Genomic DNA, 15339 nt, shown 5'->3' with positions numbered 1-15339 from the left:
TAGCTAAAATCAAGCACTACAGTAACGTCATAAGCTAGTCAACTTAAGATCCTTTCCATAAGCTATAACCTTAAACTATCTCTCTTTGTAGTAGAGAATCTTTAATGAGCAGTAGGATCTTAGACATAATAAATACTACTACTGTATTTTATGTCTATGAGTAGGATAACCATATTCATTCTCACAGTCACTAAGAGCCGAAGCACAACCAAAACAATATTCTTCAAAGAGATGCATGCGAATTTTTTTTTTACTGCTAGAGGGCCAAATGATACACATACAGTACTTTTAACTTTTTACAGTTAATTTCCAAGCAGTTAAACAATGTGTTATCGATGTATTTATTTTTAAAGATTTATTATTGAGAGGCAGCTTATACTTAAGATTATATTTATGTATTTTTTAAATAGTTTTTCTGTAGTTCTCAATATAAAAATATACATTTATTTTATTTTTAAAACGATTGTTTCCTGTTAGATAAGCAGACAGCAAAGCAGGCAAATTATGTGGAAATCTGAAGCAGCCCCCAAAGGAAATGGTGTGACTATTGAAATCAAGGCAAATTTTGTGTGGTTGATCCCATGCGTAAATGTGATTCGATTGTGTTTGCCAAAGTTGTAGGGGTGATTTCATGATGATGCAGACCGCCAGCTTGAGTAGGTGTTGTTTTTGTAGAGTGAGATATATTGTGTGTGAAACTTATAGTCAAAAATCCTATAGGCAATATTTTGCATTTGTCTTTTAAAACTATTAACTCATCCTGATTCTACACTAATGCAATCAATGAGGTAGAAGGTCACACTTCTTTACATGTTTGCCTTTCACTTCAAGGGATTCTTGAGATTGATGTCATGTTACATTTTATTTTTTTAGTATCTGTTCACAAAAAGAGCAAATTATCATCCTAAGTCACTCTAATATTCAAAGGGGTATAGGAATAGTTTTGTATGGTGCAAAAAAAGAAAAAACACTTTCCTATCTCTCCATAATTAACTAATTTTTCATGTATAAGAACAGCTTGTGTGACATTAAGCATTTCAGTGCAAAACAATTATTGCTTCCCTATGTAAATGAACTTGATCTCTGGTTATAAAATTACTTTCTCTTGTACAAAGGGAATACGGCAACATTTTATTTCATTATTTTGGATTACATTACATGCTCAGAAAAAAGAAAGAAAGATTACTGTTATGTAACATCCCATTTTAAAATCAAATAACAGACAATTTCATAATATCCTTGTAATCTTACAATAAATAGTGGACTAATATCTACAGTTAAATTATTATCTAAGCTTGCAGTTTATGGAATAAACAAAATGCATACATAATTGTAAACAAGTAAGATGAGACTTTTAGGCTGCTTTTTTGTCCAGGTAGAAATAGAGATACATAGACACCCCCATCGCTGCCAACTAGAAAACAAAATACATTGTCAATTGTTGGTAAATAATGTGTATGTGGCATATGATTGAAGTGCCTATAACATGCATAAGGACATTTAAATGCATTTTGGAAACTGTGAAGATAATAATGCCCCTCACTATACCTTTTGCTGGACATGCAACGTGATAAATAGTTCTTTGTAACAAAAGGCTTAAAAAATCATGATAAAGGCTATAGTAAAATCCTGAGAGCTGCTATACATAAACCCAATACTCTTCTTTCAATACATTTGTTATTGTAACAGCATGATGGATGTGTTGTGTTTACCTCAATGGCAGTGACTCCAGCAGCTATTCCTCCCACAATGTCAACTTTCCTCTGGGTGACCTTAACAATTTGTTTAAAACAGCCCTGGAAGAGAAACCAATATCAGATGAAAGGGCCCAGATCACATAAACGCACTGCTGTATTACACAGGGGTGTAGGAACGATCTGAACAGTGCGGGGGGGGGGGGGGGGGGGGGTCACATTTATACTTTATCACCTTGGCTCATGAATATTTATAAGGATATATCCGCCTAGTAATTCCTGCAGAACGGATGGTAAGTGGGCACTAGCCATAGTTGATTAGGATGCCTTCAGCCAATCAGAGATGTTATCATGACGTTTTCCTGTTACTACATAGTGATTGGTTGATTTCTGAACACTATACTCTTACTATTTCTACTACCATCTATTTAAGGTACAGAACTAAGAAGAATAATTTGTTAGAATCCAGTTTCAAATTCAGGACTAATGAGTCCTTCAAGTAAGCTCAGAAATATCGTGATTACGAGTTCCGAGTGCACGAATGTCAGAGAGAAGTTGTATTTAAGAGTGGGAAACTCAAAATTATAAATGATACACAAGTTGCAGAATTATGACTTTGGTTGTGTCGATTTGAAACATTGCAGAAACATAATAATAACATAACTGCGAAAATAAGTTAAAATAATGTGACAACAAGTACCAGTTACAGTATCAAGTAGCAAGAGACTGAAACCATAAAAAATGCCAATGGCCACTCTTACATTAAAAATATGTTATTTAATCTATGTAGAGCCTATTGAGAGAACAGCAAGTGTGTAGTGAATTATAATAATTGATTTTGAAAGTTATTTTCATTTTGTATGCTGTATTTTATTCATTTACATAATTTCAAATTCAGATGTAGTTACTTCAGTGTTATGTTTTCGACTTGAATACATGGTATGTTGAGGTACGTGTTTCCCAGTGCACTTTAATGCAGCATCAATCATATGCTATTTATGGCTCATATGATTGGCTCAAAACAATTGTGCTAAGTGCTGCTATCAGAATTATCAACTTCATAATTCCAACTGGGAACCAGAGATTATTTTGAAACCAAAGAGTTGGAATGACCCAACCTTTCAACATGCTGAAGTAGAGAAAAGTTTCAGTAGTAAATGGTAATCTTTTAGCTGTTCCAGACTGGTCATATGCATTTGCAAATGTTTGTACGTGTTTGTTGTATATATGTTTTTATATGGAGAAAAGCTCGTGCATTAGTAAGTACTATAACGTGGCAATTTATAGGCTACTCATTATTTTTCTTCACACAGCAGCAAAAAGTTTCTATGCCCCTGGTAATACAGCACCTACTGTACTAGCAGCTTTAAACATGTCCAAACTCTTGCTATCTTTTGCTGTGGAAATATTTGATAGAGCTGCATGTTTCTCACCACCACACTACTGAAATTAGCATTGTCCTCATCACAGGGGAAGAGCTCAGGACCTACACAACAGGTCGGAGGGTAAAGGGCCCCATTCTGTTTATAGTAGTAGGATTCAGAAAAGTCTGTGTAGTTGCTGAAGCCACAACACTGCAACTGTTACACAAAATGAAAGGGCACTAACAGTCAGTTCCATATTCACAAATAAGGGTTTGTAAGGTTAACATATCTATAAATGTTCCCATGTTATATGTGTGATTATTGATCTGTAAAACTCTTTAAGGGTTTTCATTTGCCTGTCAAACTCGAGGCAGTCTGTTTAGTAAGCTCATTTTCACATCTACTGTCAACTACACCATACTGGTTTTAAAGGCACTTTTGGCCAGGAAATTTGACATGATGGATTAATCTTATTTGACCACATACTGAAAAGCCTGAGGCACAGATCAATACTCATCTATGCATGCATTTGGTTGGCTGTGGTTTACTGTTGTCATGGTTGAGTTCCACGAGTCTGTGAGGATTTGATCTTTCCCATACTGCTCCTTCAGTCCTGGTGTGGCCCACGCTATTAGAATGATCTCAGTCTTTCGAAATCACAGACAGAAAGGGACAGATGAAAAGGCACACATGAGAATTCAGAAGGTAATAGAAACTCGATAAAAACGCAAACATACACTTTTTTTTCTTTTACAGCAAACTGCTTCCAGCACTGTCTCCACAAAGCCACTACCAATTACATTTATCATGACTAAATTAAAACAAAGGCAGTAAGTCATTTCAGTCTAGATCAAGCTTTTTTTTTAAATTGCTATTGTTAATTTTAAGGTTATTTCTTTATATATTGATACTTTTGACTATCAAAGATTTTGTGTTCATTTGTAATTTAATAGCGAAAGCATGTTAAATGCATGAATATTTGGGCTGTCAAAGTTGCATTCACATTATTTAATTTAATTAAAATAAGCTTTACAATACACTTTAAAAAACACATTACAAATACTTTACAATAAGGTTCCATTTGTTAAATTATTAAAATTGTAAAAAAAAGTATTAGTAAAAAAAATTAGTTAATAAACTAACAATTAACACTACTTCTAAATCGTTTATTAAATGTTATGTTATTTCAACATTTACTAATACATTATTAAAATAAAAATTTCGTACAACACAACATGTATAACAGTAGGCTATCTGTTAATATTATTCAATGCACCTGAGCTGACATGAATTAAAAATGAATGATTGTATTTAACAAACATTATTAAATAATGTAACAAATGTATTGCTCATTGTTAGTTAATGTTAGTTAAAGCATTAACTACTGTTAACTAATAGGACCTTATTTTAAAGTGTTAACTTTTTTTTAAAGTGTCAGCACATTTATTTTTATTTTGTAACATGATCATGTATTAGTAAACCATGATATATTTACTGGTAAATTATTATAAATCAAACTCTGGTAAGATGTTAAACATCTGATTTAAACTTTAATCATTATCAAAGTCAAATATCATCCAAGTTCGAAATGCGAAATGCAGTAGAGTAGGCCTACAGGTCAGCCAGTGTTAAAACCAACTTTACATGCAAGATTAATCCTAAATGTTGGGACAGTTGCTATATTATTGAATTAGAACACATTTGCACATAATTCTGTGTGTGCCTTTCCTGTGCACTTTGATGCACAAAGAATACATTACATTATTACATCTTCCCTCACTTTCTCCCTTCAGTCTTATTAGTTGGAATTTGATTTAATAAACCTAGATGAGTTTTAGTTACAAGGACTCTGTTGCTAAGTGTCACTTGTGTATGTGTGTTTGTTGGGAAAGGTGGGGTCAGCAAGAGTGGTCTTCAACACAGCATGCCTGTGGGGATGTGCAGACAAAACATGATTAAAAGTGCTCCCCCTCCCACCTATGAAGCAGTGGAAGCTACACAGATCAGTAGAGTTATTCCATGCAAGATAATCCATCAATGTCTGGTGGAATTCCCTCACAATCTAGACAGGACAAAGCACTGTACGGCAAAGGGCCGATTGCTAATTGCTGATCTGAGACCAGTGCGTACGGCACAGAATTCCATTTATAATGTCAACTGAAAGTAATACAATATTAGAACGCAAATTGAATGTGCTTTTTCTTATCATAATAACAATCTTTAATTTAAACGGTAAAAAATGTTATTCACAAATGACACCACATCAGCTAAATGTTATTGAAATGGGAGAAATGACATTTTGGATATCACAATAAACAGCTCAGACCAATTGAACATTAAAAAACGTAATCTCCACAACAATTTGGCTTATTCCATAACAATTTTACATTTTAATGCAAACATGTAATGCTATTCAGTTCCATACTGCACGATTCTTATGACTTTGTGAAGCCTATTTCTTATCGAAACTACAATGGAGCACCTGCTCAAAGACTTGCACATGAATTATTAAAACACCAATTTCTTCTGTCATGATAATAAATAAATGAATGAATGGATAAAAGTGTGATGGTGACAAACAGCACATTAAATGGGCATTTGCATGCTTAATCATTCCTCCAAATGATTTATTCGATGTATAATTCACAAGAATGTCCTGCACTCTTCCTTTTTGGTGACTCCCCAGTAGCATTAACCGCTCTGGCTTGTTGATGGAGTACCACGTTTCATCCAGATAGCTATATAAATGATGTTTCATGAACAAACTGATTCAACGCCTGCATAAATGCCTAGAAGACTATTTTAAATCCCAATGGAGTAGATCCACAATTACCAAACACCCAAAATATACAGTGTGATACTTTTTTCATTACAAATTATGACACCATAACGAGTGAAACTAAACTACACTTCTTATTTTTTTATGGTTTTGTATGGTATGGTAAGTTATGTAAAACCTGATGATCTATGCAATACTGTCTGACCTTGAATTAACATGGTTAATGTAATTTAATTAGTGATTAGGTTTAAAATGTATTTAAAATTATTAAATTAAACTTAGAATATTAAATAATAATTTTGTATTAATTTATTATTATTATACATTTTATTTATAGGCGCCTTATAATCACAGTAAAACAATCAACATTAAACAACAAATTCTAATCATTATTACAGCCTGGACAGACTGGATACAAGCAAAAAAGCAATCACATAAAAGCCTATCTAAAAAGTTGAATCTTAAGACGAGAATTAAAAACAAGAAGACTTTCATTGTTTTGCACATCCTGGCAACAAGTTCCATAAATAAGAAGCTGCAAGACTAAAGGCTTGAGACCCCATAAGGTCAGATTAGTAAGTAAGTAAGATTTTCAACTCAATACAATATTTAACTGGGAGCCATAGCAAGTGTTGTAATATGGGAGTAAGGTGTTCTTTAAATAATTCGAGCAGCTGAATTCTGTACTAGCTGGAGTTTGTAGAGAAGCTTTGAAGGCAGGCCATAAAAAAGAGCGTAACAGTAATCAATTCGAAAAGTAACTAAAGCATAAAGAAGAATCGCAGTGCTCTTTACTGAGAGAGCCAGAACAAATTCAATTAATATTACATGTGAAAATATGCAAAGTGAATGACACTGTTTATATGTCCTTCGAATGATAAAGTAAACAGAAACAGACACTGGGAAATTATCAATATTCACAGAGGAACACAGATTGTTTTTTAAACCAACAAGAAGAATTTCAGTTTTACTGCGTTGAAGTTTAAGAAGATTTAATGTAAACCACTCTCAGCTAAACAATCTGAGAGGATAGATGGGGAAAAAGTAGAGGCATGTTTGGAGGACAGGTAAATTTGGGTTTCATTGGCATAGCAATGTAATTGAATACCACATTTCCTAAAGTTATTACCAAGGGGTAAAAGATAAATAATGAATAAAAGAGGACCCAAAACTGAGCCCTGCTGAACACCAGTATCATTGTAATGATAATGTTAACACACCCTTAAGTGTGCATTATCAGAGTTTTTTAGTTTAAATGCAAAAAAGGTTTAACTGGCAGGAGGCGCTGTCGGGACGGTTGTAACAAGTGTTCATAATTTTGTTATGTTCATAATAACAAGCTATTCAACTAGCAAACACTCAATATGACCCAAGGAAGAAATGTAAGAAAATGAATTGTATACTGATTTGTCTGTCTTCGTCAAAATATTTTGAGATTACGCAAAATGCGCGTAGGCTTATCGCCTATTGTTTATTGGGCGACAGAACAAAAATGGTTAATATGAACCTTTAAATTAAAATAAATTACAAAACATGTTTGTAACAATATGTACATAAGTTACTAGTCAGGTATTGTTAAAAAAAAACAAGCATTAGATGAATAGTTGCTGTTTAAACTGTCATGTTTCATCCATCCCAGCCCTGTATTTCAATCGCCCCGCTCATGCGGGAGGGATAAAATAGCATAAACTAATAGCATTAACAAGCAAAGTGTGTATGATGTCAGTAATCAGAATAGAGAGAGAAGGTAAGCAGGCTTTAACCAAGTACTTTGGAATAAGATCCAACTGACAAGTGTTAAATTTAGATTTTTGAATAATCCTCCATGGCTGAAAGTTTGAAAGGAAAGAGCATAATTTAGAGGTTGATCAGAACAAGAATTGATAAGACAACCATCTAAATTTGTTACAGAAATTTGTTGATGAATATTTGAAATTTTTTTCTGTTAAAAAGATACATAAAAGCTTCACAGAGATAAATAGAGCACAGATGGGAATGAAAAGAATCAGTTGGCTTTAAATATTATTCACCACAGAAAAAAAAGCATTATATACGTATATATATATATATATATATATATATATATATATATATATATATATATATATAATGTTTAACTATTCCAATGCACTAAATGAGATTGCTGTCTGTTAAATGGAAAATTCAGTTTTTTAATTTGCCCTAAAAGGTCTCTGTGTTTTTTAATTAAATGACATTATTCTGTTAAAATACCCTCCATAACTCATTTAAAGTTGTTGTAATTATTATACATTTCACTAAATGGGTGAAGCTCTGTATGTAAATCGCCTGTTTTGCATATAAAATGCCTAAACGTCAATATTGTAGTGCAATAAATTGCTCAAAGTGAGAGTGCTGGCATAGCGCCTGAGGCAATCTGGGAGTTATTAAGTGCCTGAATGTGCTGGAGCCATTTCAAACCCCCTAATTTAATGATGGCCAGAGTATGATGGGAATTTACATGAGGCTAAAATGAAAAGAGAGACAAAGAGTGAGTGGGGGGATGGGGAGGCTTGGCAGAGAGGTCAGTGATTTAGGCCGAGACTCACATATGAAGAATAAACCAGTGATACTATTGCAGCTGCCGCCTCAGCAATGCAAATGATCAGGATGATGGAGAAGAACTGGTTGCACAAAGTAGAAGAGAGTGAACATACAAACAACACTAACGTAAAAACATTATATTCATATGGCACTTTGATATTAAGTAATAAAATGATTGAGATTTACCATTATAAGAAGGCATTTGCTCTCTTTCTGAGCTCCGCAGCACCCCAGCATTCCGAGTAGAGTCATAACTGCTCCAATAGTGATGCTGAAGATTGCCACATTGACATGACTCAGGTACTCATCAGTAAAGGGTGGCAAAACTTCCATAAAGAAATCTATATTCACAGTCGCCCATATCCCTGCAGTTGTCAAACACATGCCTGCCAGCTGTCAAAAAAATAAATAGATAAAAATGTTACTTCCGTACACCTTTGCATTTTAATAGTAAACTTTGCAGTTGTTGTAAATGTTAAATACTTAAGATTTAGCCAGACAGACTGGCTGTGTTTACAAAAGGTAAGTAAATTGATGCTTTATCTTTACTCTGGGGATCTGGAAACAAAGCTTGCTTCTTCCCAGCTGTAATTGCGTGTGTACTGTATATGATGATTATATTGCCCGTGTGCTGAAAAAGACAGATTATACCCACTGGCTACAGACACGCACCAAAGCAGAGGGTTTGTAGCATTCTAGTGTTATGGGCAGCACTGAGCGGAGTTTTGGCACTGTAGAGGACATGTGACATCAACTTCATGTGTCTTTTTAAGTGTCAACCACGCTTTTTGATGTTTATAATGGGGTATCAAATACAGAGCAGCGTAAGTGTCTTTTTGTTGTTAATCACAGTAATCATGTAGTCTTCAAAATCCTCTCATAAATAGAGTAAATGATATATGAAAATATCTTAAAAGAAATATTTGCATATGAACTGTATTAAGGACAGTGATGTGACTATAGCTGCAGGTTACAACCTTTTATATATTACAAAAAAAACTGAAATCTGATACTAAGTGATATATATGTAACTCATATTTTAGTTCATGAAACATAACCATACCTCATGCTCAAGTTTTTGCTATAAGATCTAGTTCACACAAAAGCTTTATGACCAGAGGCATGTATAGTCTGTATAGCATGAATAGCATGTATAGAGGCATGTATGTATAATATATGTATAGCATGTATAGTGTATAGTCATTTGGATTCGGCTTCTTTATCATTTGCATTTTCCCATGACCTTTTATTCTCACCATTACGTTGTACGATAAGAGGCCCTGCATGGATTTCCCATTATTGCCAGAGTGTACCTGAGTTATGTGTGTTCTGCCATAGAGGTAGGTCATTCAACAACGGCAATGGCTCAATAGAAAACCAAAGGGTACCCTTAATGGCCACAAGCCTGCAGGACTAGGTGCTCGACTGCGCATTTATGTCACTTCCAGGACTCTTCACAGACAATATGTCTGACACATAACCAGGTCTGTTTATTGCATGTATCTCCTGGTAATGATGGATACAGTGTTTTTGTCATTTGGTGTTCTCTGATGTATCAAGAGCCAGATGCAATACCAAGGTTGCCTCATTTAACTGTGAGACTTAGAAAAGGTTCATTCATCGGCTCTGCCTATTTCAAATGATGTCTTCAAGCAGAATGATACCATTCAATCAGATATCAAAAGGTCTAAGCCCCAGAACACATTTGGGGGTGGTTTGGGTTAATGAGTGGGTTGGTGTCAGTATGTTAATTCACAGTTGGTGCCATAACCAACTATGAAACCTGATATGTTCTGTCAGACTCAATCATGGCTGTCAGGGCCGTTCAAATCTAACTCAGCTGGCTGACAGCTGAACATGAAACACTCAATACTCCTTCCTGTCAATGTTAATTTTTTTTCTGCATGAGAACAATTTTCATTTTTATCATTTCCCGTTTGCGCTCATGGAGCTTTGGGAATTGTTTTAGCAGTTTAATTGTCAGCTTTTGATAATGGGCAGATCTCTAAGCAAATATAATGTGACAGGCATATTATCTTCAACTTCTTTACTTCAAAGTTTCTTTCTGCTAAAATTATTACTGATGTTTTTTTGTTTTGTTTTTTGTGAGTAATGCTTTGATAAAATGCTACCATGTATGGCTTAATGTTGGGAATTGCACGTCAAAGGAACATGCACCTGGAGAGATTACATGGAAATCAGATTGTGTGTAAGGGTAAACTCAGGAAAGGAATTGGCACACTGCATGGAAGGAGAGGAAAATAAGTTGGATTTCCATGTTATTACATCAGGATTTATGAAGACCACTGTGCAGCGGGATCTAAATAGGAAAAAAAAGACTGTATGGGCTGTCTTGCTGAATGTAAGACGAAATAGGTAAACTATTTTTAACAAAAGAACCCTTAATTTAGTTGTATCAATATGAGCTGTTGTATTTTACCCAACAACAGGAATAAAAAACAGTTGTTGTAACTATTTAAAGTCCCCCTGTAGTCAATAATTTGTCAAAAATCACCAAAATGACATATTTAAAAAAAAATTCCCTTGTAAAAAAATAAATCATGCCTTATAATTAATAAGTTATATATTACTCTATTATAATAGTTAATGTTACTCTACACCCTTGCCTCAATTAGTATACGCGGTTCTATGAATTTGCAAACTAGCCCCGCCTCCACTTACTCACACAAGCTCAGAGATCCACTTGTTGTCAATCACACGTTAACTTGATTTGTTACATAGTTTGTGACATCAGAAACACCAGCTATTTCAAACCACGTTTTTGAGACTGTCTTTGATTCACTGGAGTTTTAAGGAGAAAATTCTCACCAATGGTGTTGACTTTGAATGAATTTGCACATGGTCTGTCTTAAAGCTTATTAAAAACTCCACATAGACATGTAAACAACATTAAAAGTGTGATTTTTACCACAGCACAGGGGGACTTTAAGTAATATTCTATGGGAGTATTTGCACTTGAACACTTCATATGTTTCTATTTTATTGATATCATTGATTTTAATGATAGCTATCCTATCATGTAACACTAAAGTGCAAATACCCTAGAAGATGCATTTGAAATGGATAGCAATCCGAACACAGTAAATGTAAATGCATAAGTGATTGTTCAGGCTGCATACATAAAGCCCCAACCCATAGGGTGCAAATACCCATATAGCATTCAACTAAACCTCCAAAAACGTGAACACCTGCATAATTTGGCATTCTTGTGAGTCTGATTCATATTTAGCAGCTTTAATGACGTAAAATATGGTTATCATCCTCCACACAAAATCCGCATTATTTGCAGCATATTTGACAGTACAGGGCAGTTAACATCAAAAACGATAATATTCTGTTTATTATAAACAACCGCTGCAGTTATATCATCGGCTGTATTAAATGCTCAAGCATTGTAGGATTGTATTCCGATTGGCTGTCAATGTTTTTTATTGTTCACTAGCTGAAAAAATGAAGTTCTGAAGTGATTTAAATGATACAGTTCCTCTGTGTCATTGTTGTTATAGCTGTGGTGTAGACTTTACAACTTCCATAGATTTAGAATGATTAATAAAACTTTATAGTTATTACCATCATAGTTATTCTCCTTTGTGTGAACGGGCCTTAAATACTTAATGCAGGAAATAAACATTTCACATAATGCCAATGCGCACAGCATTACTAACCATGAATGCGCTCCATAATCAGTGGACGCAGTAAAACAAAGCAAGATTCTAATTTGTGATGATTATCTATTGCTGACCAACCATTGCTCTCGAATCACTATGTCAGTCTTAAGAGTAATTAACTAACTGATTGATTTACTGTATGTTGAATTCTGACAAAAAGAACAAAAAGCACAGTTATAAATTTCTCTCTTTTTTCTGCTTTTAATTAACATCGAATAAATTATTTGCAGAAAACCTTGACCTCTTATTCAGCATATCATGTAAGTCTTGACAAGTATAAAGACAGTACAACGTCAGTTGTAGATTAGATAAATTGTTCACCAGATAGAAACCAACAGTATGCTGTTCTAGCAATACTTTGAATGAAATATTGCACACTATTATGTACGCTTTCATTTGTTCCAGTATCTACAGCCTTAAAAACCTCCTGTCCCACCCAGCAACCCAGCATACCCATCATTTCAGGCACTTGCAGGCTTTAACTCTCAAACAAAGTGGCTGTGAACAATAGTGAGATGAAAACTGCATGTGAGCAAGTGTGGCTGACTTACTCACATTTACACTTTGATTGTGATCATCAAGACTTCACCATGGAGCAATGAAACATTTTCTAATGGATTGTGTTATCGGTTTGCATTAGTTCAATTTATGTGTGTACTGTGTGCGTTTGTTGTAAAGAGAAGAGGATAAATTATTTATTGCTCATTCGGAGGCAGGCTGAATCTATTTCATTCTTTACACCCCACATAAAAGTCTCAGTCAATGAATAAAGAAATGCAATTATTCTTCTAAACACCCCTCTCCCCGCACTCAAATGTAAACATTTAATGAGAAACTAAAGCATACTTACGCAGATAAGCAAGTTGAACACAACCATCACAACTTTGACAAATGTGAAGCAGCCCATTTTATTCTGTAATGAAGCAATAAACATAAATAAGATTCAGAGCTGCATTTCATAATTTGATTGTTTTCACACACACACACACACGCACGCAAGCACACACACACACACACACACACACACACACACACACACACACACACACACACACACACACACACACACACACACACACACACACACACACACACACACACACACACACACACTTGCACATACACTTGCACATATACCAGACATGCACACATATACCAGACATGTTTGTAAGTGATTCCTTTTCGCTTAAATCCATTTGAATCCAATTTTGTTTAGCTTATGTAAAAGCAACTCACCTGTTTCAAACCAAAGCGCACTAATAGATGTAATGTTGAGTGAGTTGTTAAGTGAGGAATAGACAGAGATGTAAAAGAGACAGAATGAGGGGGAAAGAGTGGAAGAGACTTGAACAGGTAAGATGGGTGTGGTTTGGATATAAAATAGCTGGTTAGAGTGGCTTTAATGTGGCTTGAGTGTCATTTGACTTGCATTTCCCTGAAGTCAGAGTGGTTTCCAATGTGGATTACCTCCATGATGTTACTTAAATGCATATGGTTCAAAATATCCCATACTCATGAGAATCATTATGATAACAATCATTTGACTGTTTTCCTTGCTTCTGAATGGTAATGATTAGCTAAAGTCATTTGAAATGTACTCATGACACCAATTCAAAAATTAAATAAAATTTTTCCAAGGTCAAAGAGTATCCACAGAGAAAAGGTCGAGGAGAAAGTAGTACCAAAAATATGGTAATTCCTGTCTTTAAGGTTGACTTTGATCACTACCTATCAGGTATTGTACATATTCCTAAATTTCCTTTGTGTACTTTTTAATGTGTGGTTTCCTTTGTTCTTTTGTACCAAAGGAAATGTATCTGCCAATAGAGGGCAGTATTGCAGTGCAAAGGCTCTCAGGTTGGATGGCTTCACTGGTTCACCATTGTGGTATCTTAGATACTTGGAGATGATTGATGGTCCCTTAGAGGACGAAAATGTCTTTGTCCAGTTTTATCCATCAGAAAACAAAACAAAGAGATATAAAATCCCCTCAGCAAATGATTTTGAAGATTTGCTGGAAGAACCTAAAAAAAAAAAAAAATATATATATATATATATATATATATATATATATATATATATATATATATATCTTTTCTACCTTTTCCTACTCCTATTAGTATTTTTTACAAATATAAAATTAGCTTAGCTGCAAATTGTTGCATCTTTCACAACTCTGTTTGCTCTATACTTTTTTCCTTTACCTTCACTCAATCTCATTTCCACTTATTCGCGTTCCGATTTTCATGGCCAGCATTATTTGAGATTCCTCACACATCTAAGACTGGGCCCTGCAGGCGAGAAAATCACATAAAGAAAAAAAAATGGATAAATTGCCTGGTGCCACCTTGCCAGAGTTAAACACATATCAACAGCAGCCCTCTTCGTAATATCACTTTAATGGTCCTATTGTGAGTTATGACAATCTCGCCAATCCCATCATTAACGCATCCAGTCCTTAATCTCCCCAAGAAGAGCACCTGTCAGACATCATTAGGAATTAAAGCAGTTAATAACCTCCAGACATAGTCCTGTATTTTGGGGAGGGGGAGAAATAAAATATAAGGTGGACACTTTTTCATCATAAGTAAGGCAAGTGTCCCAAGCGAAAGAAAATTCAGCTATATCAGCGGAGCCAGTAAAACATGGACAGCCGTAATGAGGTTGGCTAGATTAAGTATTATCTGTTCCCTCCAGGGCAGGAACTCAGGTGATGCATGGTTGGTTTCTCGTAGTTGCTGTGATGATCCAGAGGGGCATTTCGTCATTAAGGATCTCCTCCCAGGACGGGACCCTTGTCATAGGCTGGCCAATAATACGACCTGCGAACCTGCAAAACAAGCAGCTCTGCTCTAATGAGGAAGTATACGACCACCACGACAAATAGTGTTACCATAATGGCTCAGAATAAGAATCTCAGGACCATTTTATTTGATTAGACAAAGCTAAGATCAGGCAAGTGAAAACTCTGATTTATTTTATCATTAACAACGAAAACACTGTGGTTCCAGTCTTCTAAAACAAATCCTTTGTCAAGTTCACCATCTGGAGAAAACAAATACACTTAAAACCGTATGCGAATAGTCATAGGGGAAAAAAACACATCAGGCAGTCCTATTACTTTATTAAGACCACAATAGAACCCTCTCTGACAGCAGTCAGTATAATCACATTGTAAACACAGCCTGTAAATCCCTCTGTGAGACTTTCCTTTTCATCATAGTGAGGGATTATGGAATGCGCAGAGCAGC

General features: G+C 34.9%; 1 protein-coding gene across 2 annotated transcripts; it reads right to left on the bottom strand.

Annotated features, from left to right (window-relative positions):
• Window positions 1-1298: 1298 nt before the first annotated feature.
• On the bottom strand, window positions 1299-13433 carry tspan1 (tetraspanin 1). 2 transcript variants are annotated; one of them, XM_077199955.1, is made up of 8 exons: window positions 13325-13433; window positions 12939-13001; window positions 8586-8792; window positions 8405-8479; window positions 3607-3705; window positions 3185-3274; window positions 1713-1796; window positions 1299-1414 (listed from the first exon to the last, which is right to left on the bottom strand). In XM_077199955.1, exons 2-8 carry the CDS (start codon window positions 12993-12995, stop codon window positions 1355-1357), a joined length of 672 nt encoding a protein of 223 aa, XP_077056070.1. In that variant the 5' UTR covers window positions 12996-13001; window positions 13325-13433; the 3' UTR covers window positions 1299-1354. The 2 variants fall into 2 exon arrangements, with proteins under 2 accessions (XP_077056070.1, XP_077056071.1); XM_077199956.1 differs by having other exon boundaries at window positions 3128-3274; window positions 13325-13431.
• Window positions 13434-15339: the final 1906 nt, after the last annotated feature.

Source organism: Siphateles boraxobius, unplaced genomic scaffold, assembly GCF_051911475.1.
Source record: "Siphateles boraxobius isolate OS27281-9 unplaced genomic scaffold, OSU_SipBor_1 41, whole genome shotgun sequence".
In the NCBI taxonomy this organism is placed as follows: Eukaryota; Metazoa; Chordata; class Actinopteri; order Cypriniformes; family Leuciscidae; genus Siphateles; species Siphateles boraxobius.
This window is presented reverse-complemented; position numbering and strand designations above follow the sequence as displayed.